The sequence below is a fragment of the Dreissena polymorpha genome, chromosome 4 (assembly GCF_020536995.1).
Source record: "Dreissena polymorpha isolate Duluth1 chromosome 4, UMN_Dpol_1.0, whole genome shotgun sequence".
Classification (NCBI taxonomy): domain Eukaryota; kingdom Metazoa; phylum Mollusca; class Bivalvia; order Myida; family Dreissenidae; genus Dreissena; species Dreissena polymorpha.
The window spans coordinates 135,969,344-135,995,627 of record NC_068358.1 but is presented as its reverse complement, the minus strand read 5'-3'; the positions used below and the strand labels follow the sequence as shown (position 1 = coordinate 135,995,627).

General features: G+C 37.3%; 2 protein-coding genes across 2 annotated transcripts in view; one reads left to right on the top strand and one right to left on the bottom strand.

Annotated features, from left to right (window-relative positions):
* The window catches only part of LOC127876755 (protocadherin-11 X-linked-like), a 114,139-nt gene that overhangs the window by 29,377 nt on the left and 58,478 nt on the right, over positions 1-26,284 (top strand). The window lies entirely within an intron of this gene.
* On the bottom strand, positions 7,126-9,060 carry LOC127878825 (uncharacterized). Its single transcript, XM_052425351.1, has one exon. The coding sequence runs from the start codon at positions 9,058-9,060 to the stop codon at positions 7,126-7,128; it is 1,935 nt and encodes a 644-aa protein (XP_052281311.1).

Sequence of the window (26,284 nt, the reverse complement as noted above, 5' to 3'; positions counted from 1 at the left end):
GAACACTTAAGATATGGTGTGCCAGAGGTTTTGATTTGCGTGTGATACATTTGTGAGGTGCTGTTGAACTGTAAACAGTTTTTGAATGGCGTCAACGATTGGATCGTTTAATTATTTATGCAAAACAAGTTGAGTGTTGATATCAGAATACTGTCAAATAATATCACAATGATCTTATAAACTGCTGTTTAATATTGTTTAATTAGCCATTGTTCCATGTTTGTTTATTTATAAAATATTGAAGACCATATTACATGTCACATAATTTCTTTGTCACTGGCAGTATAAACCCAGATTATGTCCAATCTCACGAAAATTTGATAATTCAATTACTTGTATGGATAAGTGTTATATCTCAAAAGAATTTGATAGTCTTGTTTTTTTGTTGAATCATACTTCATCTGATTATAATAATATTGCTTATTTATCTGCTGTTTTAATTGTAATTACAAAACTGAGTCACATATCATAAAGAAACATACATTCAGGTGTCTGTGAAGGTCTACTGTAAAACAGTAGTAGACAATTCAAGACCCTTTTTCCTTTCTTTTTCTTTAATAATGCTCTAAACTAATAAATTAGCCTTCTGTAATAGATGCAAAAGGATATATCAATGCACTTAAACAAGAAATTGGCTGATAGTAACAAAATTGTAATTTAAACCGCATAAAGTGCATGCACAGAAAACAGATATTGACGTTTTATATCCATGGAAATGTTTTGACAAACTTAAAATAGGGATAGACAGAGAAAATTAGAACAGTGTATCTCAAAGTCCATATTCTTATTTTTGGGAATTCTGCTAGAGTTTGGTTTGAGATATGATTTTTGAAACAGACATATGAAATTTTTATTTTTAACTAACATTTTTCACAATAAGGTTCTATGTAAAAAAGCACACACAGCTATGGTATCACTTTAAGTTGAATTAAGATTTTAAATTGTATTTAGGCAAGAGACCAAATGCGCTGTTGCCCATATGTTTGTCCTGCCACGTATGCTTTATGATGACAAGCCGGCTAATGTCCCGCCAGCACCACCTTTGAGACCGCGGATCAGTAGCCGAGCTCTGTCCAGCATGCAGCCCATTCAGGCAATCAGTGTGCGCAGCTCAAAGTGCTTACACGTCTCTCTTCCGGCTATTGATTTTTGTGCTTAGGACAATTTATTTATCTTTTATATGTCTGAATACATGCGTGTAACCAATTGAAATCATCATGGAAGAAGAGGTCGTTAGCGACAATAGTGACTTTCAGTTTGATAACTGGGCAGAAGACTTAAAATTACCAGGTAAAGTTATTCAGCAACTCCGGCAAGAGGAACTCGTTACCAAAGAAGCACTGCTTCTTGTCGAGGAAAGCGACTTGAAGGCTCTCAGTTTGCCATTAGGATGCACTAAACTTCTCATCCAAGAAATTCTAAAATGGAAGGGTAGCGTATCTCCTGCATCTAGAAACCACCTGAGCCCTGATGCAGCTTCACTCGACGGAGCTGGTAAGTTGCTTAATGACTTACTTATCAACAGCAATGGACTACTAGCTGGGGGCGACGAAACATCTACATCTGCATTCATGGACCCTCGGTCCCTATTGACAAAAAAGTCAACTTTAAAGAAAGCTGTCCATATAACACAGTTCCTGTCAGAAGTAACAAAATGCCGACGACAAAGCAGGAGAAAAGATTTCGTATTATGTTCTTTGGGCGCAGAGACAATTGTGCTAAAAACAGAAGATTATCCATACCTTGGTGCTCTCCTCGAGGAATGGGGTGCCGCAAATATGAGAATTGAATTATTTCTTGAATTATTTGCTAGTGACAAAAGAACTTGAAAGAGAGGATACTGAATACTATCTGGCTTACACAGCCCAAATATTTGAATTTGAGGAGAAGTATGAGTGGAATAGTGTCCTTCACTACGACTTCCGATACAGAGTGCTACAATCTGAACACCAGTTCAAGTGGGGCACATTTTTCCCGTATTTGGAGCTTCAAATACTAACGCCTAGGGTGCAGTAGACCTCGTACCACCTTGGCACAGGACCAACAAGCAAACAGGAAGACTACAAGATATTCAAGGTCAGAGAGGAATGTCCATTCGGCAACAGATGCCGGTATCGCCATAACAGAGCTAACACCTCTGACTCACAAACCAAAAAAGCACTAAGCCAACCTACGTCTTTAAATTTTGAAGCATGGAACCGCCATCTACCGACCGATTACGAAGATAGAGAATTTTTATTATCAGGAATAAAGAATGGATTTAGCATCATGGATACAGAACTCATCTCGGACAGTGTCGAAGTTGAAAATTATTCATCGGCCACAAATCTTAAAATGCGCGCGCTTTGTGAACCCCAAAATATAACAGAATTAGAAAATGGGCATTACTAAATCGTCAATGATAAACCCCTGGTCACCTCAGCACTAGGAGCTATCCCCAAGGGACTTAACTCCTCAAAAGTAAGACTCATCCATGATTGCATCCAACCGACGGGCCAAGCTGTTAATGATTTCGCAAGAACAAATCTTTTTTTTTACCGGTCAATACAGGACGCAGTCAGAATGATAAGTCACAATTGTTTTATGGCAAAAGTGGACCTGCAAAACGCATATTATAGTGTTAAAATTAACCCATCGAATTACCAAGCTACGGGAATAAAATGGTGTTTCCTTTCTCCCGACGCTATCAAACTGTTAGCAGACCGGCGCTCTAACTGCTACCAATAATACATCTCAGACGATTTTCGGCAGCGTTTCCAAACAATTCAATTAATGCAAGGCTCAATCAAAGACAGCTTGTAATTATACCTCGTTACATTATGTCTACTTTTACTAACCAACACCTACAGTTGGGTTTGGAACGGTCAATAGTCAAACAATGTTTGTTAATACAGTGCTTTTATCTCATTGTTGATTTATGTTATGTGGAACATTACGAGCTTGATATAATTGTATTTTTAGTATCATTCAATGTGCGTACCTTCGCTTTGTCATAGGTCATTACTTAAATTCATATGTATCACTCAGCGCTACCAATTGGATGTTATAGATGTAATTTCGCATGGTATTTGTTGACGTAAACTGGTATTTGATTCATGTTCTTTTGAGCGCTTATTCTTAATTGTTGTATTTTATGTACGGTCAGCGCGTGCTTTATACTTTGATATTATATGTCCTTGCGCGCGCATTTTGTACTTTGAGCTGTAGTTAGTTTGTAGTAATAAAGCTCTCTTTTCCCCCCTTCATAATTTGTTTGGTCTTAAGTTTAAAGGATGCAACAGGTACCGACAAAAAACCCGCATTCTGCCTTTCATTGAAATGATCTCAAGTTCAGTTCCTCGACAGAAATAAGTAAGTACTTCTGTTACGTTTGTTAAAAAACATGGCCAACTGGAGGCAGGAAGGGTTTATTCTTAATCTTCTTGTCTGAAATCACAGACTGGCTTTCATTTTGACCAAGGTCATTTTAAAGTATTTTTTAAAAATGTCGGCTGTCATCAAAGACTTTGACAGCACAGCTGTCCTTAAAACTTTTTGTTTATAAGATACAATGAAAGAAATGCTCTTTTTCTTGAGTTTTATATTTGAATTTACCACACCAGATGCCTCTGTTTTGGAATTGAAAATAAGTATAAGACTTTGAAGAAAATATTGACATTTTGTGCACAAGCCTGAGCCTTTAATACAGTTTTAAAGCTGTTAAGCTACATTCCTCTGAAAACTTCTACAAAGACCTCGAAAAGCCCATGAAATTGGCTGTTATATTGTCCACGCTCATTTTAACCGCATATCATCAGTAGCTTTTACGACCAATTAGTTTCAGATTATTGAAATAATTATTGCAATATTGACCTTTTTGGTTGAAAATGAAAGATGGCTTTTCATGACATTTTTCTTGTGGGCCATGCAATAAAAGTGAAAGCTGTGCAAAAAAAAGCATTCCTTTAATCTGATATCCCTGGAAAAAATTCTACTGCTGGTATCTGTTTTACAGATTTCATTGCAAATGGTGAATTTAATCGTCGTAAAGATTGAAAAGTAGAATAGAGATATTGAGGAAAAAGGCAAGCAAATGGATCATAAATGTCAATGGAAATTGCTGTAATGATAGTGGACTAGATTTCATGCCAGTTTATGACCATTCTTGTCACCAATTGCTGAAATTATGGAATTTTCTGATGATTAAAGATGTCATTTTGGGCAGAAATGCTCTTTATAGCACAAAATAAGTCCATGCTCTCAGAACAATGGATGTTAAAAATGTGTGGGTTGACAATGAAACTTTTGTATATGAATAGAGGAAATCTTAAGCAGACCCACAACAGTTGCGCACACAACCATCCCATTCTGGCACCGACCTCCTCATTGAGCATGGTTCAGTTAGTATTATCGTTGCATCTTTTTTTGGATAAGGACTGAAAACTGGTCAATGAGTTTGTCATAACATTTTTCTGAGTTTGGACACTGAACTGAACAGCTGGGATTTTGTCTGAGAACTAACCTGCAGTCTTAAGTGTTGGATTACGGAAGTAATTAAATTGGTAGCTAGGTTAATGGGGGGGGGGGGGGGGGGGGGAGAAAACAACTGGAGTCTACAGCTCCTTAAGCTTTAGGAGTTATTAATGGACCTTGTGTATGCAAACTACATTCCACCTATCCTATTTCTTCCAAGAGAGAAATGATGACAATAGATAGACTTTTATTTTCCTCCATTCACGGAGAGCATAACATATAATACAAGCAAGGAAGTACAATAAAGTATATACACACACATGAGATCATAAATGAAACAACTCAATACATTCAGTTAGATTATTTACAAAGATAAGTATAACTAACTATGTAGATGATAAATAATTGTTAATTCCTAATGAGAATAATCACATTGAAATAATAATTAAAATCATATTTTGTTCAGTGTAACTTATTCGCCGAGGATATATCTTAAAGCGAAAGCGAAAATAAAGACATAATAGACGAATATACTTAACATGTGTCATAGGTTTTGCCTTCCACGGAAGGCTGCTATATAGTGTTAAAATACACTAATATAGATTGGATAGACATGTCAACATATGTGTAAAAAACACAAAAGACACACAAAACCTGGCTCAGAGCGTCTAACACTAGTTCAGGATGCAAACAGCAGCCTTGCACAATTTAAAATGCACAAAATATGAGTCAACAGTTTCAGATGTCTGAACAAAAACCTATTCGACAGTTTTCACATTTCAAAGAGTTTTTGAACATTTTTAAACAGTGTTCAAACCTACAAGGTATTTTTTGCCAGTTGTCAGTCAACAGCAATTTTCTCAGACCTCAGTTAAGTGTTTGTGTTTGGACTGAGTTGTTCAAAACATATGTTCTGTAAAACATACTGTTTTTCATGTGTGGAAGAAAATTCATGGAAATCTGAGACACTCATGGTATAAGATCCTGCTTGCCATGTAGACAAGTAAAAGTGATTATCACAAGGGGTGCCTCACCGGTCATTTAGTTTAATGCACCAAAACATAATTTGCTGTTGATACTCAAGAAGGTTGCTGACATGAACTGCTGGAAGTCTGAAATATTGGCTAGGCTGAAGAATGTTTCTCATGCAATGCAAATGTAAGGATCAGGATTTAGTGGAGTGTGGCCTTTGGATAGTAATGTTTGTTCATTGTGTGGCTTTTTAACTAACCTGTGTGCTTATCTCCGTTGTGTGATGGGTTTAAGTACTGAAGCTCTATTTCATTTTGCGCCAACATGTTCATGCCATGCTTCCAATAACAAATGTAAAAGAAACCATTCTGAATATTGGTTGCACTGGACTATTTTCATAAACACTACATTATTTTATCAATTTTTAGTGAGGCTGTTTTCGGAGAAAACCCATGCAATTGTCATAGCCAGCTCGTCCGCCATCCGCCGTAGGCGTCGTGCTAAAACCTTAACATTGGCTCTAAAATCAAAGTGCTTCCACCCACAGCTTTGAAACTTCATATGTAAATGCACCTTGATGAGTTCTACATGCCACACCCATTTTGGGGTCACTAGGTCAAAGGTCAAGGTCACTGTGACCTCTTATATCAAACTTCAACAAAAACCTTAACATTGCCTCTAAAATCAAAGTGCTTCCACCTACAACTTTGAAACTTCATATGTAGATGCACCTTGATGAGTTCTACCTGCCACTCCCATTTTGGGTCACTAGGTCAAAGGTCAAGGTCACTGTGACCTCTAAACAAAAAAAAATCTGACAAGCTTTCGCAGCCGAGTGTGACACCCGTTATGCGGTGCTCTTGTTAAACACATATCCACTAGAGCAAAGTCGGGTAATTTCGACACCTTAAGAGTAAAATTTGATTAAGTCCTGATGTGTCGCAATTACCCTCCAAGTGCCCAAACCTAATGGAAAAACGCCGTTTTGACTTAAGGATTTTGCTAACGAACGTTATTACCGTTGTCGGCATAACTCAAAACTTCCAGCGATTTAACTAAACGCGGCGGAGTGTAATTTCGACAGTTAGCGGGTAATTTCGACAGTTAGCGGGTAATTTCGACACTTGTCTTTGTATTATTTTTCAACAACTGTTCTTATCAGTTATTTACATTTTATCTCTCAATTAATAGAATGTCACGATCTCTTTAATGTCTAGTGTTAATTAGGTTGCGGTGGTTAAGTGAATGTGGTGTCCGCCTAACGATCAGGAGTGCGTGGGTTCGATCTCTACTTCAACCTTGCTCATTATCATCTACACAGACACCAAGTACTGGTTCTTTCCAGGAAACAGACTCGAGAGTCTCAATAAGTCGTAGGCTTTCGATGCAATCGAGCTTAAATAAATAGGATTATACTAAACTAGTGTTAATCACTAATAAGAAAATTATAAATAAATTGCATTTAGAGTTCGTATTGTGCCCCCACGTGACTCAATATCTTCACTGAACATATTACATTGTGAGGCAAGTTTTTTTTTTATATTGAATAATAAAATAACAGATTTTTTTCCCATTTAATCAATAGAAGTCCATCTTATGATTGTTTAAAATATTGCGACATGTAATCGCAACAAATAACTTATACCGGCGCACAAATATACATGTGGCAAATGAGCCACGGTGGTTTTTTTTCACCTATTGTCACATGCATAATTCGCATATGAATGGATATTGCGCGATCTGCTCGGTTGGGATTTCACACAGGATGGCATCTCCAGTGCACGAGATGTGCCACTTTCTCGGGCATTTCGTGCATGCAACCCATTCACTGGGATCACCGTCATCAGTATCACATCCTGGGCACTGAGCATCATCATTTAAATTGTCGTCGCTCTCAACAAAGTGGACATCTCTTTCGGAGTCAGACGAAGAAGTTGAGTCAGCACGCCTTTTCCTCTGCGCATTAACAATCTCTTTAAGACGCCTTGCCTCCTGTTTCTTTTGCTTCTCTTCTTCGCGGATCTTACGTTTCCGTTCTTTTTCCTCCTCTTTATCTTTCTTGCGCTGCTCTCTTTCTTCTTTTCTCTTTCTCTTAGCATCTTCTTGAGCAACTTTTTCAATCTCGCGGTCTTTCAGCATCTGCAATGCCGCTTGCCCGGAAAGCGCTTTTGGGAGCTTGCTGCGAAGTCTTTTGACAGGGTTTTTGGGGGTTAGCTCTGGTACTCGAAGAAGAGCAAATGACTCGGATACCTGATGTTCCCGGCCAGTTTGTACAACCCTGACGGATCCCTCATTCTGTTGTTGGCTTTGGATTGGAAGCGTATGTGCAGCACTTGTCACCGGCGAAGCTCCAACAGTACCGGGTAAAGATGCGGAACTTTTTGTCAGAGTCTCGGCGCTTGCATTAGTAGCGCTTACAGGCTGGTCACCATTTTCTGAAGGAGCGCTGCAGTGCTTCTCTTTTGAAGAGCCTTCGTCACCACGCGAACCAACAGATACATGTATTTCTGAGGGATGAAGCTTGGATTGGTCAATATTTTCGGGATTCAGTGGAAATAATCCGCATCGCTTAAAACCATGTATGGCATTTTCTATCTTGGAAACATCTTCCCAACATTTGCGAAATACACCAGGAAACTGTTTCTTGGTGAAAGTTTGACCAAGATGTTCAGTGTGCCAGCTTTTCACTTGTCGTTTCCAGGCCGATTTTAATGGACCAAAGAAGCCAACATCACAGGGCTGTAGGACGTGAGTGGCATTTTCAAGCAGGCAGTAGAGTATGATCTGATGATCATAGCAGAACTGCGCCGCGTCAAGACTCATGTGTGTGGAATGCCCATCTACAAACAATATCACGGGCCTTTGTATCTGCTTTTGACCAATGAAGACATCCAGATGGTGCAAAAAGGATAAAAACAGCTGGCTATCCATCCAGCCATTATCTGACATGCCGTATATGGCGTCTGGGAACTCACCTATGCCCGTATCACAGTATCGCTGACCCGGATATACAATCAACGGTGGAACATAATCTCCACAAGCATTGAAGCAAGCCATGACAGTGATTTGTTGTTTGTTGCTGCTTGTTACCTGGTACACATGTCGTACTCCCTTTTCTGCAAGTACTTTGCCCGTGTTTACGCACAAGGGGAAACCGCTCTCGTCTGCATTGAAGAACCTCTTAGGATCACCGACAAGACGTTCCCAATCATCTACTTCGGTTTTAAGGTAGGTGGTTAAGTTTTGAAACCAATTGGCAATCATCGCTTGGTTCACAATAGCTCGTTGGTGACCAAGAGTAGACGCTGTTCGCTCGGAAATATCAGGGTGGCGCTTCATGAACCCGCTGTACCAATCTTTTCCGGGCAGATTGTTCTTAAAAGGGTTAGATCGACCGTCGTTATCGAGGACTTTCTTGATTTCTAGGCAAAGTTCATATCGTTTAAGTGGGTAACCGATTTTCGCACAGTGCTTGCAGTAATCGACCAACACTTGCTCTTCTGCCTTTGTGAGTACAGTTGTGCGACCAGGTGTTGCACTAACAGATGTTCTCCCAGACAGTTTGTCGAGAAGTGTGGTGCGTGGAATCCCAAAAGTTTGTGCAGCTTTTTTCTTAGACATTCCATTTTCGACCATTTTTATTGCTGCATTTAATTTTGAAGGCGAATATTGCCTGTACTTAGGTTTTGACGCAATTTGCCGTGACATCGTGCTTAAAAAAAAAAACATTAATTAATAACCTTCAAAATCTTTAAAAAGCTCTTTTTTTAATAATCTGCTTGAAAAAATATAGAAAGAGAGCTAAATACATATATATAATATTCAATCAGCTGCGTCAACAACAATGTAAAGAGTAATTCTATTTAACAATCTATTTTGCGCTGGTAATGCTTGAAAACATTTGGAGTGTCGGAATTACCCACCATCGTATAAAATCGGAGGATAATTTCGACACCCCACAAATCATAGTTTAAAAAACGCTTGGCGCCATTCAAACACAAATACAGTGTGAAGTGAAACAAATTTTATACTAGAACTTGTTCAAATACCAGAAATACAGCGAAATACTGAAGGGACGTAATTGACCATTATGTAACCTCCCTTATCAAAGCCCATAACGCTAGAAAAATTCGCAAAGTAATACAATGTACGTATTTTAAATGACTCACCTACATGTAAACAGCGAGACGCTCCATAGAGAGATGTTATCTGGTGACGTCACAACACCAACTACGTCACATTTTACTACGAAATCATACGGGATGATGACGATTTAAGTCTAGTCTTATAAATATTGTGAAAAGTGTCGAAATTAGATGACTGTCGGAATTACCCGACATTGCGCTATAAAAACATTGTATCTCAAATACACATAGTAGCATGCATATTTGGAAAAGAAAGTAGACATGACAATGAAATTACATGCATTTTATTGCCCTTACATTACTAAAAACATTTGTTCTAGCGTTTGAGGTTATATATGTCAACACAGTCACCTCAAAACATGACTTAAAAAAATACAAGAAATTATGCTTGTTTAGAAATGCTTTTATTTTTCCTCGGATGATATCTAAATGTACGCAGACATAGAGGTGTGCTTACCTATTGATGTAGAGATTGGAGAAAGGAATTAACCTATTTTACATCTCTATGAATAAAATATTTAATTTTTGTTTGCTTTTTGAATCTGAATTGTTTTTGCTTTTTGAAAAAATTCAATCATATAATTGGGGTCAGTGATAACTTACTGACACATTTTCATCGGTTATATGTCCATTTCCCTACCAACTGAGCTGTTGGCCCATGCATACACATAATGAAGGGTATTAAACCCATATTTCGCCAAGGCTGGCACCCACCAAACAACAAAAGCTGACTTGGATTGGACACGTCATCAGGCAAGTCACACTGTGCAAGACTGTGCTCCAGGGCACGCTAGAGGGAGGTCAAGGTCATCTGAAGAAAAGCTGAATGGACAATATGAAAGAGAGATATTGCTTCCCATTAGGGCTGTCACGATTCACTGGTAAATCAGTATATTGCAATGTATGTTGTTAAAAAAATCGCACGGCAGTACGGCGTTGCCGCACCGTTTTTTAAAATCTTACTAGAAATGGCGCGGCAGAGACCGACGCGTATCCCCACGCCGCATGTTTGACCCAGAGGCACCTTAGAGTTGGTAATGGGGCCATGAATAGTTGAGATTGACCGTATTGTCATAAGAGAAGTTCAGTATCAATTAGAAGTGAATCGGTGTAGAAATGAAGAAATTATAGTAAAAGGCAATTTTGGGTGGGTGTGGCCTATGTGGGCGGGGCGCCCCAGGGTTGGTAATGGGGCCATGCATAGTTGAGATCGACCGTATTGTCATAAGAGAAGTTCAGTATCAATTAGAAGTGAATCGGTGTAGAAATGAAGAAATTATAGTAAACATTAATTTTGGGTGGGTGTGGCCTATGTGGGCGGGGCGCCAAGGGTTGGTCATGGGGCCATGCATAGTTGAGATTGACCGTATTATCATAAGAGCAGTTCAGTATCAATGTGAAGTGAATCGGTGTAGAAATGAAGAAATTATAGTAAAAGGCAATTTTAAGTGGGTGTGGTCTATGTGGGCGGGGTGCCCTAGGGTTGGTAATGGGGCCATGCATAGTTAAGATTGACTGTATTGTCATTAGAGAGGTTCAGTATCAATTTGAAGTGAATTGGAGTAGAAATGAAGAAATTATAGTAAAAGACAATTTTGTATGGGCGTGGTCTATATGGGCGGGGCGCCCCAGGGTCAGTAATAGGGCCATGCATAGTTGAGATTTACCGTATTATCATAAGAGAGGTTCAGTATCAATTTGAAGTAAATCGGTGTAGAAATGAAGAAGTTTGTAAAATAACCTAAAAAAATGAGTGAAAATCTCTGACCCGGCCCCACCCCAACCCCCATAACTTTTGACCCAGGGTTCAGATGAAAATTCCAAATAGTGCAGGGTCGCTCATATGCTCATAGCTACCATGTGTGTGAGTTTCAAGGTTCTAGTGCTAATAGTGTAGAAGGAGATAGTGGCCAGGACGGACGGACAGACGGACGGCGGAGATAACCACAACATCCCCACGCTTTTCAAAAAGCATGGGGATAATTATTCTTTTATGAACACAGCGGATAAATACATAACATATTTTGATTTAATTATCGTTTTAAGTTCTATAAAGTTTATTAGGTTGTGTTGATCACCTTTTGACAGGTTATAGTCATAAAATGATTGTTCTTATTCATTACAGTTTTTAGTCGTACCATGATACGTGTGTTCTTATTCATTACAGTTTTTAGTCGTACCATGATACGTGAGAGTTTTCAGATTATTGAGAATAATAAATCTGCAAAACCTGTTATTCTGCTGTTTTCTTCACAGATATACATTCTGTAAAATATCGCTATACAATGTTGCCGCATTACGATATATCACGATATGCTCACGGCGTAACATGACAACCCTACATGTACAGCAGACCACAACAGCCCTGAATTATGCCTCAGTCACAAATAATCAGGTCACCGGCCGATGTGTCCGATCTCCAGGCATCGGGAAGACTTGACATGTCGGAGCCGTCCGCCATCCGATGAGTGACAAAGTTTAAAACCTCAGTCACAAATAGACATCGATCAGCCTCCGATCAGCGGCCGACGTTTATTTCCGCTCGTCGGGCTGGCGCCGGCCGATGATCGCACGCACATCGGGTCATTTTGTAGCATCGGGCGGCGTCCGGATTAATTTTTTATATCACAGTTTGTCTTACCCGACATCGGGCCCGGGAAGGAATCGAGTTGAGATCGAAAAGAGATAGGACGATCAACGAACGGTTATCGCCAGGCGTGAGCCGACATCGGATTCATTGTACGTGTATCATAACGAGCATCGTCCGGCGTCCGTCGGGCATCTTGCGGAGGCCCTCCGGCAATCAGACGTTCGCCGGCCGATGTATATGCCTCTGGGAAATAGTTTTACTTTTGCCGATACACGTTGAATGAATCCGATGTCGGGTGATCGCCGGGCGATACCGGTGCGTTGATCGTCCGATCTTGTTTCGATCTCAACTCGATTCCTTCCCGGGCCCGACGTCGGGTAAAATTTTAAGTGAGACTTAAAATTAATCCGGACGCCGCCCGATGTTACAAATTGGCCCGGTTTCAGTGCGATCATCGGCCGGTCGCCAGCACGATGAGCGCAAAAATACGTCGGCCGCTGATCGGACGGTGATCAGTGTCTATTTGTGACTGAGGTATTACAGAGGATCTCTGTAATGTAGTCCCTCATTTCCCATCATAGGCCATACTAATGAAGTGAATGAAGATGATGATGATGATGATGATGATGATGATGATGATGATGATGATGATGATGATGATGATGATGATAACCAGGGGCTCAAAGCTTTTGTGCTTTGATGCTACATGTGTTCAAGAATTTGTGTACAAGCAATAAATATAGTTTAAGTACAAAATAGGCAAATTATATTGCTTATATGAAAGATTTAACCTACATTTTTTAGCTTGACTGTTGCTCTTAAGTTATGACATTTTAAAAATAATTTTAGATCGGCGTTTTCGGAGAAACCCCAGGGTATTGTCATAGCCAGCTCGTCGTGTCGTCCGCCGTCTGCCGGCGTCGTGCTAAAACCTTGACATTTTGCTCTTATATAAAAGTGCTTCCACCTACGACTTGGAAACTTTATATGTAGATGCACCTTGATGAGTTCTACACGCCACACCCATTTTTGGGTCACTAGGTAAAAAGGTCAAGGTCACTGTGACCTCTAAAAACAAAACAGAATTGACAAGCTTTTATTTATTCAAAACTGCACCTGCAGCCAAGCATTGGCACCCGTTATGCGGTGCTCTTGTTTATATGGTCTTGGCAGGCACCCTTTGCATAACAAAATCCTTGTACTTAACTCAATGAAAATGATTTTATTTATCAAATTATTGGGGGAAAACAAACTGCTTGAATTAACTTTAGATTGAACTTGTAAGGTTGGTCATTCAATTTATATCTGTTCAAAATATTTATTTTGTTATTAAATTTGTTTTATTTAAAAAAAAGTATTTTTTTTTCAAATTCAGTGAAGCATTAACCCATTACAAGAATTTAAATAATATTTTGATATTGAAATCTTTGTTTAATCACCCAAAAAAAGCTTTTATTCAATTGTGGGTAATCATTTTTTGTTTTTTATGCGTATTTAAACACTTGATTTAATGCAATACCCCCAAAAAACTAACAAAAGATTAATCCTATTTTTTCAAATTCAGTGACCAAGGTTAGCTATTCTTTCGTACCATTAACACTATTGTAGTTTGAAACTAATACCTAAAAGCCTGTACATTGAAACATTTTGGATCCATAGTCGTTAAGAGGCTTATAAGATATAAGATAGACCATTTGTTTGGTCAGAGAAAGGCTTAAGTAAGGTGTATTAAGAAATCTAAGTCGTTTTTAGGTTCAGCTTATCGATAATAATTCTGTCTTGAGTACCCTTAGGTTTGACCGCTTTGTAAACAATACGGGGTACTTCACTTCAATGAATATGTAGTGTTACTGCTAAACACAATCCTGCTAAAATGATATTTCTTTTGTACTAGTTAAGTTGTTTGATTATAATTTCCTGAAGAGGGCATGTTTTGATGTAACAGATATACAACACACAGATGTTTCATTATCTTGTTGTTAACAAATTGATTTTTTTTCATCAATTATCCAATGAACTTTTTACTGGTATTCTTTACTGGTATTCTTGAACTCATTAGTAATATTTAACAGTTCCATAACAAGCCAAAATTTCCATCTGTTTAGAATCAAACAGTTGCTGTGTTAATTAATATTTAGGGTTAATATTTCCTCTAGAATGCTGAACTATTATCATAAGGGATGAAGCAAGTTAATTCGTTCATGTACTCAACAACACAGGTGGTTAGCGTGTGGCTATGATATTAATTAGCAATAACATCATTTTGAATGAAAAATAATCAAATTATATGGAAAAATCAACTTCTTTGAAAAAAAATCACTATCAAATATATATATATATAACAAGGTATCCAACTAAAAATGACCCGAAAACAGGGTGCATTGCTTTGAACAGCAATAACTTCATCAATTGTGCAGTGATTTCCATGAACCTGGTCTTATTCAACACAGAAATGAATTTCCTTTCTAGAAATGTACATATCCTTTAATATTTTTACAAATGCTGGGTCAAATTTCTATAAGTAACACAATATACAACTCGCATGACCTACTTGTCATGCTTTCATTTTATAGTAAACCCCACAAGACTATAACAGACCCTATCTTAAGAATTAATGAGGTCTTACCGACACTTGAGAAGTCTGCACTGCCTGAACTTACATTATGTATCTGCATCTAAGGTTCATGTCATCACTAGGTTAATACAATTTATGTGTGCTATGTCATTACCGCATCAATCCATTAATCCACTGTTTTAAGCTCATCTATTTGAAAAAAAAAAAATGAGCTATTGTCATCACCTTGGCCTCGGCGTCGGTGTCGGCGTCGGCGTCCTGTTAAGTTTTGCATTTAGGTACACTTTTCTCATAAAGTATCAATGCTATTGCATTCAAACTTGGTACACTTACTTACTATCATGGGGGACTCAGCAGGCAAAGGTAGATAATTCTGGCTTGCATTTTGACAGAATTATGTGCCCTTTTTGTACTTAGAAAATTGAAAATTTTGGTTAAGTTTTGTGTTTAGGTCCATTTTATTCCTTAAGTATCAAAGCTTTTGCTTTCATACTTGAAGCACTTACTAACTATCATAAGGGGACTGTGCAGGCAAAGTTATGTAACTCTGACTGGCATTTTGACAGAATTATGTGCCCTTTTTATATTTAAAAAATTGAAAATTTTGGTTAAGTTTTGTGTTAAGGTCCATTTTATTCCTTAAGTATCAAAGCTATTGCTTTCATACTTGCAACACTTACTAACTATCATAAGGGGACTGTGCAGGCAAAGTTATGTAACTCTGACTGGCTTTTTGATAGAATTATGTGCCCTTTTTTTATTTAAAAAATTGAAACTTTGGTTAAGTTTTGTGTTTGGGTCCACTTTTTTCCTAAAGTATCAAAGCCATTGCTTTCATACTTGCAACACTTACTAACTATCGTAAGGGGACTGTGCAGGCAAAGTAATGTAACTCTGACTGGCATTTTGACGGAATTATGTGCCCTTTTTATACTTAGAAAATTGAACATTTGGTTAAGTTTTGTGTTTAGGTCCACTTTTTTCCTAAAGTATCAAAGCTTTTGCTTTCATACTTGCAACACTTACTAACTATCGTAAGGGGACTGTGCAGGCAAAGTTATGTAACTCTGACTGGCATTTTGACAGAATCATATGCCCTTTTTATACTTAAAAAATTGAAAATTTTGGTTAAGTTTTGTGTTTAGGTCCATTTTATTCCTTAAGTATCAAAGCTATTGCTTTCATACTTGCAACACTTACTAACTATCATAACGGGACTGTGCAGGCAAAGTTATGTAACTCTGACTGGCTTTTTGACAGAATTATTTGCCCTTTTTATATTTAAAAAATTGAAAATTTGGTTAAGTTTTGTGTTTAGGTCCACTTTTTTCCTAAAGTATCAAAGCCATTGCTTTCATACTTGCAACACTTACTAACTATCGTAAGGGGACTGTGCAGGCAAAGTAATGTAACTCTTACTGGCATTTTGATGAAATTATGTGCCCTTTTTATACTTAGTAAATTGAAAAATTAGTTAAGTTTTGTGTTTAGGTCCACTTTTTTCCTAAAGTATCAAAGCTATTGCTTTCATACTTGCAACACTTTTAACTATCGGGAGGGGACTGTGCAGGCAAAGTTATGTAACTCTGACTGGCATTTTGAAGGAATTATGGGCCCTTTATACTTGAAAATTTTGTTCAGTTTTGTGTTTTGGCCCACTTTACCCCTAAAGTATCATAGATATTGCTTTCATACTTGGAACACTCGCAAACTATCATAAGGGGACAGTAAAGGACAAGTTGCATAACTCTGGTTGTCATTTTTATGAAATTATGGCCCTTTTTGACTTAGTAACTTTGAATATATGGTTACATTTTGTGTTTAGATTTACTTTACTTTTAAAGTATCAAGGCTTATAATTGCTTATAAACTTTAAATACTTTTATGCTATCATGAGGGTACTATACCTGGCAAGTTGAATTTTACCTTGACCTTTGAATGACATTGACTCTCAAGGTCAAATTATTAAATTTTGCTTAAATTGCCATAACTTCTTTATTTATGATTAGATTCAATTGATACTTTGACAAAACAACTCTTACCTGACATACCACAATTTACACCCCCCTCACCCCCCCATTATTTATTTTTTTAATTAAAGATCATCTTATAAATGACTACCACACCCTCACACTATACCCCCCCCCCCCCGCACCCCCACCCCAAAAAAATAATTTTTATGCCCCCAGTAGGGTGGCATATAGCAGTTGAACTGTCCGTCAGTATGTCAGTCAGTCTGTCTGTCAGTCTGAAAAAAACTTTTACATTGACCATAACTTTTTCTCTTTTTAAGATAGCATCTTGATATTTGGCATGCATGTGTATCTCATGGAGCTGAACATTTTGAGTGGTGGAAGGTGCAGGTTACGGTCATCCTTCAAGGTCTAATGTCAAATATATGGCGTCTGTCCGTCCAAAAACTTTAACATAGGCCATAACTTTTTTGATATTGAAGATAGCAACTTGATATTTGGCATGCATGTGTATCTCATTAAGCTGCACATTTTGAGTGGTGGAAGTTCAAGGTCAAGGTCATCCTTCAAGGTCATCCTCCAAGGTAAAAAAAATTAATAAATTCAAAGCGGTGTTTTCATGATGATGCAAATTTTTAGTGGTGGAAGTTCAAGGTCATCCTTCAAGGTCAAGGTCATCCTTCAAGGTCAAATGTAAAAAAACAAATAAACAATTTCAAAGGGGCATTATCATGAAGCTGCACATTTTGAGTGGTGGAAGTTCAAGGTCAAGGTCATACTTCAAGGTCAAGGTCATCCTAAGAGGTCAAAGGTCAAAAAAATAATTCAAAGCGGCATTATCATGAAGCTGCACATTTTGAGTGGTGAAGGTTCAAGGCCAAGGTCATCCTTCAAGGTCAAAGGTCTAACAAAATTTTTAAAAAATCAAAGCAGCGTTATCATGAAGCTGCGCATTTTGAGTGGTGGAAGTTCAAGGTCAAGGTCATCCTTCAAGGTCAATGGTCATTTTTTTTTTATTCAAAGCAGTGTTCTCATGAATCTGCACATTTTGAGTGGTGGAAGTTCAAGGTCAAGGTCATTCTTCAAGGTCAAGGTCATCCTTCAAGGTCAAAGGTAAAAAAAAAAAAAATTCAAAGCGGCGTTAACATGAAGCTGCACATTTTGAGTGGTGGAAGTTCAAGGTCATCCTTCAAGGTCAAGGTCATCCTTCAAGGTCAAAGGTCAAAAAAATATTTCAAATCGGCCTTCTCATAAAGCTGCACATTTTGAGTGGTGGAAATTCAAAGGTCAAGGTCAAAGGTAAAAAAATAAATAATAATTTCAAAGCGGCGCAATAGGGGGCATTGTGTTTCTGACAAACACATCTCTTGTTTTTTTCAAACATGGTTAAAAAACACAAATATTTATTTTTATTATTTTATTTTTGAAATACCGTCACACCATCCCACCCAAGAATCCCCCCCCCCCCCCAAATTTATTTTTTTGCATTTTTTTGCATTTTTGGAAGATTATGTTATAAATTACCACACCCCCACACTATACACCCCTCTCCACTCCACCCCTCCCTCCTTTGTGATTGAAATTGAGATAGGTCCCTACACCTTTAAAAAGAAAAATAGATCAGCGGTCTGCACCCGCAAGGCGATGCTCTTGTTGAAACAATATTATATCTTTCTACAGTAAGGTTAAAATGATCAGCAAATGGGCTTTGATATTTCAAATAAAAGAACAATGGACCAAGATGAATGTGAAATGGGAATTAATATGTATTGTTCTGTACTGAGGGACATAAAAGTAACCAGTATGCAATACATTGATAGATAACAGGGTCCTGCTGACATTGTTTGTGATGATGCCACGATGACTTACAATTAGGGCTGTCACGATTCACCGGTATACCGGTATATCGCGGTGCATGTCGTGAAAAAAATCGCACCGCGGTACGGCGTTGCCGCACCGGTTTTTTTAATATTATTATATTAGCACAGATATAAATACATTACATAATTATTTTGATATAAATATCGTTTTGAAAAATGTAGAAGCGGTTCAAAAGGGCTAAATAAATAATCCGTTAATATCCAGGTCAAGCAAGCGCTTCCACTTGTAGATGTTTAACTTTCACGTTTAAAATACGGCGATGTATGGGTCCGTACCTTTTTTGGAATTAGGGACAGATTTCCTTTGCAAATAAGTTCATAATTATCCAAAAGATGTTTATTTTATTTCTTATTTTCTTTCTTTAGTATATCGATCGTTTAAAGCATGGCACTTTCGAATCATGTTATCTTAAGATTCTGAAAGTCGAGGAAGAGTCAGAACGCTACGGATTTTCAATACTGGGCCCGCTGACTCCGCATTTTGAACATGTCCTTGAAGCGTTCGATTTACACAGATCGTAGTCACAGCTATTGTAAACAACATTTTAGAAAGAGACGCGAACAATAACAATGACTACTTCTATCAAGTTTATTACAGTTTCTTTTACAGTTTCTAGTCATACTATGATACCAGTGTTTTCTGATTATTGAGTTTAATAAAGTTTGTAAAACTTGTTATTCTGCAGTTTTCTTCACAGATACATATTCTGTAAAATATCGCGGTACGTACCGCGATACAGTGTTGCCGTACCACGATATACCGCGGTACGCTCACGGCGTATCGTGACAGCCCTACTTACAATGGCCCTCCTCACCATAATACAATTAGTAAATGTTTATTATGTTCAAGTGAGCTCCAAAAATATAAGGGTGAACTAATCCCCCCAGATAAGTGGAGATTATCAGATGCTGACAGGGTGGGTGGGGACGTTCAGGCTCTGGTTGCCAAATACAGCTTTGTCATTGTGATGTAAGACTTATAATTGTCCTTCACACATTTGAACACCTGTCTAATATTATGTAGGGTCTGTTCATCTAGTCTTTTTAGTCTTTTTGTATTTTACTTCTCAATATTTACTGGTACCATTTTAATGTGTTTTCACTGCTATAGATATCAGACATTTTATTTGTGTTTTCACTGCTTTAGATATCAGACATTTTATTTATTCACTTTATTCACTCTGCTTGCAAATAACATTTGTGATAACACACAAATAAGTGAAATTGCAAATGCAAGAGGAATGGCTTGAAAGATTTATTGACACAAACATTTAAAAATGTAAAAGGTCAATTTCTTTTTATCATTATCAGTATACTAAAAATTACAACATTAGTCCATGTAATATTTGAATATCTTCACACCTATGTGTACACATAAGCAGTTAATGATTATATTGCAAATTACTTATTCATAAATAAAACTGAGTACAGCAAGTTTCTAGTTGTTGGAAGCTATACTAGAACCACATTATACACTAGGAGACTTTTCTAACAAAACACTTTTCAAACTTAATTATCTCTCTTATGATATAAGATTATGATTCAAAATTTAATATGTTTAAAAAATAATTTGTGTACGTTATAGTTTGATGTCGAATAAAATCCAGCAGGCAGTTTAGATGCGTAGGAATTAAATCATGAGTGCGAAGAACGAGTGATATGAAACCACGCATCTAAACTTCCTTCCGTGGGTTATTCGACAGCAATCTATAACGTACACAAATTATTTCGATTCTAGCACAATTTTTACTAAAGATTTATACAACTAATCTTATTTTTCTTGTGTACTTTTTATGTGAAGTCTCATAAATACGCCCATACTTTGTTGTCGAATAACCCACGGCTGGAAGTTCTTTGTTTATATGAAATTTGGCACGTGCCATGTTGGAATATTATTTTACTACATTCTGAACAAGATGACAATAAAATCATCCATCCATGATGATCCATGATGATCTGATGCTTAAGCACATGGTGTTAGTTGCATGGTTTCTTTGTTTTGCATGTGGAAATGGAAAAAACAGGATTTTTTAATTTGTTGTGCTCTTTGCTCATTTTAGGCGAGTTCTTATACCAGAAAAACATAAAATTAATTCTAAAATAATGTATTGCTCATATGAATATATTTAGGTGTGCAATTTTGGCATTTTGCAGGTTCACTGCAAGTGTATTGGAGACTTTTGTAATGCTAAACTTTTCAAACTTGAATATCTCGCTTAAAGATTTTTATTTAAATTTGTACATGTGATCATTTCATTACATTCCGTGCAAGCTAACCATTAAGTAATTTATCCCTGACAATCGGACGCTTTAGCACATGGGATAGGTAGCCTGCAATTTGCCAAAATGTGCGGAGGCGCTTCTGAATCTTCATATGAGCCATTCATTTGTATGCCGCTCTTGGAAGAAGAAGGGGTATATTGTTTTGCTGGCTGTTTGTTGGTAGACTGTCGGTAGACCAGTCTGATTGTCTGTAGACCAGTTCGTTTCAGATCAATAACTCATCAACGAATTGACCGATTGGCTTGATACTTCACATGTGCATCGGCCTTGGACAGTAAATAACCCCTATTGAAATTGGGGTCAATAGGTCAAAGGTCAACTTCACTATCACACTAAGTGTTTAAATCATTTCCGATCAATAACTTGTCAACGAATTGACCGATTGGCTTGATACTTCACATATGCAGTGGCCTTGGACAGTAGACTACCCCTATTGAAATTAGGGTCACTAGGTCAAAGGTCAAGGTCACTATCACACATAGTGTAAAAATTGTAAAAATCGTGAACTTGCCCAGAATGTAGTCAAATTATCACACGTGAAATTTTTATTTAAAACCTTATTTAAAAACTGAAATATTCAAGTTTGAAAAGTGTTGGGTCAGAAAAGTCTTAGAGTGTACATAATTATTAAGCATAAACTATTCACACTTGCAAACATGTTTGTAAATTGATAATACACATAAAATACATGCTAATGTATGTATCTCTGTTTTTACCTTCTATCTTGGTATATTAGTGCATTAACCCTATTAAATTGGTATGGTGCAATACACACAAAGCCTGATTACAAAATTCCATCATCCTTTTTCCCAATTATTATTTTCCTAGGATTTCTCAGGTTTTTGGCCAATTAGCTAAGCTTTAATCATTTGGTATCCATCTGATGGGATGATACCCCATTCACTTGAATAGATTTCCCATGGTGCATTAACAATTCAGTCATTGTCATCAAAAAGACTTGCAGCTGATCTTTGTCATCAAGAGCTTTATGACCACAAGGGCTAACTAGCCCCAAAACAGCTTCCCTCTTGCAATCTATTGGATAACAATGATTTCTAAAGCACTTGTCCAGGTGGTAGGAAGTGGTACAGGTTGTAATGGAAAATTATCAAAACATTTATTAATATTATGATCAGTAGCATACATACACAATTGATCAGGTGAACACATTACAAAAATTAGTTTTGCTTTTAAGGGAAATGCGCAGTTTTGAAAACTGCAAAGTCTACTTCAACTTCAATAATTGTCCTATTTCCTATTCTGTATTTTTTTAAACGCAAGTCATGGTCATTATGAATATTATTATCATTTTCCCAGTAAACAAAACTGTGTACCCTTAACGTGTTTTGAATTAGATTTAATGTTTGAGACAAATGTATACTCAAAGTTTTATTTACCATTTATGAAAGAAAGCAATCAACTATGATTAACCCACCACATGTTTACTTTGTATAAGCAGTATTTACTAAAATACAACATCTCAGAAGCTACAAATGTATTTTTCAAGCTTAGACTAATATTGTTTCACAAGAATGTTACCTGTTGGAAAACTGTATGTCCAAGACATGCAAACAATTACTGTAATGTTCATTGTCATGCTAATGTAGTGGTGGCTGCCATTATGAAAGAAGAACAGATCAAGAAGTATACACTAGATTCCAGTTATGTTCCGTTAAAAAAATTATAATGGTCGTTTCTTGTATTCTTACAAGAAATCTACATGCCTGTCATTTTTGCTTGAATTTGTGGCTCAGAGGCCCACATTTTTTCACAAGGAAATGATGGCTGGTATTTTTATGGTGGAGCAGTTGGTGAATGGAGTTGTTGAAATGTTCCGTAATGATGTTTTCACAGTCAGCAAGCGGCACACATCTATGGGAGGTGTTAATTAACTCACCTGACCTCATTAAACGGTGGCTGCACTTTGAGTACTCTACCATGTTTGTTTTTATCCCCACGCTTTTTGAAAAAAAGGTGGGGATATTGTGGTGATCTCCGCCGTCCGTCCGTCCGTCTGTCCGTCCGTCTGTCCGTCCGTCTGTCCGTCCGTCCTGGCCACTATCTCCTCCTACACTAAAAGCACTAGAACCTTGAAATTTACACACATGGTAGCTATGAGCATATGTGCGACGGTGCACTATTTGGAATTTTGATCTGACCCCTGGGTCAAAAGTTATAGGGGTTGGGGTGGGGCCGCGTCAGAAATTATCACTCATTTTTTTAGGTTATTTTACATTTACTTCTTTATTTCTACACCGATTCACTTCAAATTGATACTGGACCTCACCTATGACAATACGGTCAATCTCAACCATGCATGGCCCCATTCCCAACCCTGGGGCGCCCCGCCCACATAGGCCACACCCACCAAAAATTTCCATTTACTATAATTTTTTCATTTCTACACGGATTCACTTCAAATTGATACTGAACTTTTGTTATGACATTAGGGTCAATCTCAACTATGCATGGCCCCAATCCCAACCCTGGGGCGCCCGCCCACATAGGCCACACCCACCAAAAAAATCCATTTACTATAAAAAAAATTTAGGTTATTTTACATTAACTTCTTCATTTCTACACTGATTCACTTCAAATTGATACTGAACCTCTCTTATGACAAAACGGTCAAACTCAACTATGCATGGCCCCGTTGCCAACCCTGGGGCGCCACGCCCACATAGACCACACCCGCCCAAAATTGCCTTTTACTATAATTTCTTCATTAATACACTGATTCACTTCAAATTGATACTGAACCTCTCTTATGACAATACGGTCAATCTCAACTATGCATGGCCCCATTACCAACCCTGGGGCACCCCGCCCACATAGGCCACACCCTCCCAAAATTGCCTTTTACTATAACTTCTTTATTTTTACACCCATTCACTTCTAATTGATACTGAACTTCTCTTATGACAATACAGTCAATCTCAACTATGCATGGCCCCATGATCAACCCTGGGGCGCCCTTGGGTCAAACATGCGGCGTGGGGATACGCGTCGGCCCTGCCATTTCTAGTTTTGTTTTGTAGTTATTGCTGTTGTGACATTACATCATAAACAAATACCAAAACAAAATCATATTCAAAATAGTCTCAAATGTTTATTATTTAAATAATGGTTTAAGGTAAAAAAAATCATTTTGACAAAAATCTCTGTTTTAGTTTACACCTTTAAGTGATACATTATTTACCTTTTCACACAAAGCAGATCACGGCTCAACATAATCAGGTCAAAAGCCTATTGCTTATGAGGACAAGTTTCTTCTTTCATAAGATGTGCCAAACTAGATTGAGTACTCTGTAATAAAACTGACAACAATAATCATTATTACATAATTTTTCAGCTTATTAAAGCGTTTACCCTTTACCACTTTGATATGTTTTTTGACGCATTTGTAATACCTCAGAAAGTTTAATTTAATGAAAGACCTTTCTTACTAGATTCAAATTTTAAAGGCTTCAATTCCAACCCTTCGATACTGATGAGCAGCAAACAGCATAAAACCTGAACAGACTGCGAGTTACTCTGGTTTTATGCTCAGGTTGCAAAAGCCATTTTCACTTTGCTTCTAAGTGGGAAAGGGTTAAATTGGAAATTGTTTAACAAGAAGCAGTAATTTGATGTCACTTTGTTTGTCTTCCCACGAAATACACCAAATAGAGTTTCAGTCATGAGATGAACTAGAAAAGTGCATTACTATTGACACTTATTGTATAAGAACCATTGACCTAATTGTTTTATAGACATGAAGTGTAATTTTATTATTGTTTACCGGTATATAAAAATTGTTGCTCTCAAAAATTCTGACATTACGGTTGCTTTAAGGGTGTCTACACTGTTTATGGGTGTCCAACTATACACTTAATTCTTTTATCTGTAATTAAAGGACTTTTGCAGGTTCATCAGAAATCTCTTGACCACTGGAAGTTATGGGCCTTCGACTTAGAAATTTGCTCTACAATAACTGTTTTCCTGGGGTGTTTACAAAACATTTTTAGATATTTAGCTGATTTTTGGTATGTTAGTCTACCAACATGACTTACAGATGAGGTGTGAGTTTGGTTGCGGTCCACTGATTATTGGTGAAGTTATGGGCCTTGGACTTGGCAGTAATCTCTAAATAGCTAAAGTGAGGCTTCAAAGCGCAATAGGGGGCATTATGTTTCACAAACACAGGTCGTATTTGAAACTAAAATGTGCGTGAAACTAATAATTCACATTAAATAAAAACTTCATATGATTTATTGAATTTTGTGAAAGGAAGGTTCTAACCTGACAGTTATTGTCCAGTGATGAACCATTTTTGGGGGAAGTCACAATTGCAAGCAATTGCTTGAATGGTAATATGTTTGCAGCTATTACATTGAAAACTGCAGAAAACTGAACGGTTGATTTAATTATTTTCTCCTAAACAAGCGCTAATAGTCATTCTGATAGAGCACATTGATGAGTTTTTCTGCCTGGTATAATTATACCCAACTTTAAGAAACTTAAATGACCAAATTATGTCTTAGAAAGTCAGAAGATAATATTACCGTAATGACTTCGTTGCAAGCTAGAATGTCATTTTTCAGTTGAAAATTGATGATCTTACAGCAGACCTTGTTTATGGAGCAGAGCATGCAAGGATCTGATTGCATTTAAAATTCCTATTTGGTAACAATATCTTTGTTGAAGCTCATCATTAATTCTGCTCTTACGAGCACAGAATCTGTAGAAAAATACTTCTCAATTATTAATAACCAAACATCTTGGAGGACGTCGTAACTTTTAATAATTGCTCTTCAGAAAGTGTTTTTTTTAAATCTTTTGTGAAGTCATTTTTGTCAAACCCACTTGCTAACATTTCGATATAGGAGTTAAAGTGGTCAAGTGTATGTGCATATGTGGAAGCATGTGTGTTTACATGTGGCCAAGATTGCCTTGAAGTTCACTTTGTCATTTATCATGCAATTTAAAAAACAACTTGCCAAAATTGTTCACCATCTTAAGACCCTGTGACATGCATAATCCAGCAAACAATGAATGTCCAGAAACTCTATCAGGAGAGAAATTCTTGTTTGTAACATACGTTGTCCCACCTCTAAAGGCAAGGTCACAATTAGAGATTGAAGGTTAAATTTGGCCATAAAATAGCTTTTCCGACTGCAATTTTATGATTCATCATTAAATTTTAACATAACTTACCACAAATGATCACCTTGAAAAGACAACATGTTGTGAGTGACATCTGTCTCATTACATCACAAGTCAGCTTCACACTTAGAGGTCCAAGGTCAAATTTGGCCATTAACTGTAAATTTTTTATCATCATGCAGTTTTAAAACTATAATTGTCTTTGTCATGCCTGAAATACTTTTCGCAAGATGCCTTGTCAAAGGGCATAGGTAGTTCACTTTTAAGAA

Coding starts and splice junctions, on each gene's coding strand:
- LOC127878825 (XM_052425351.1), bottom strand. CDS start 9,060: ATGGTCGAAAATGGAATGTCTAAGAAAAAAGCTGCACAAACTTTTGGG.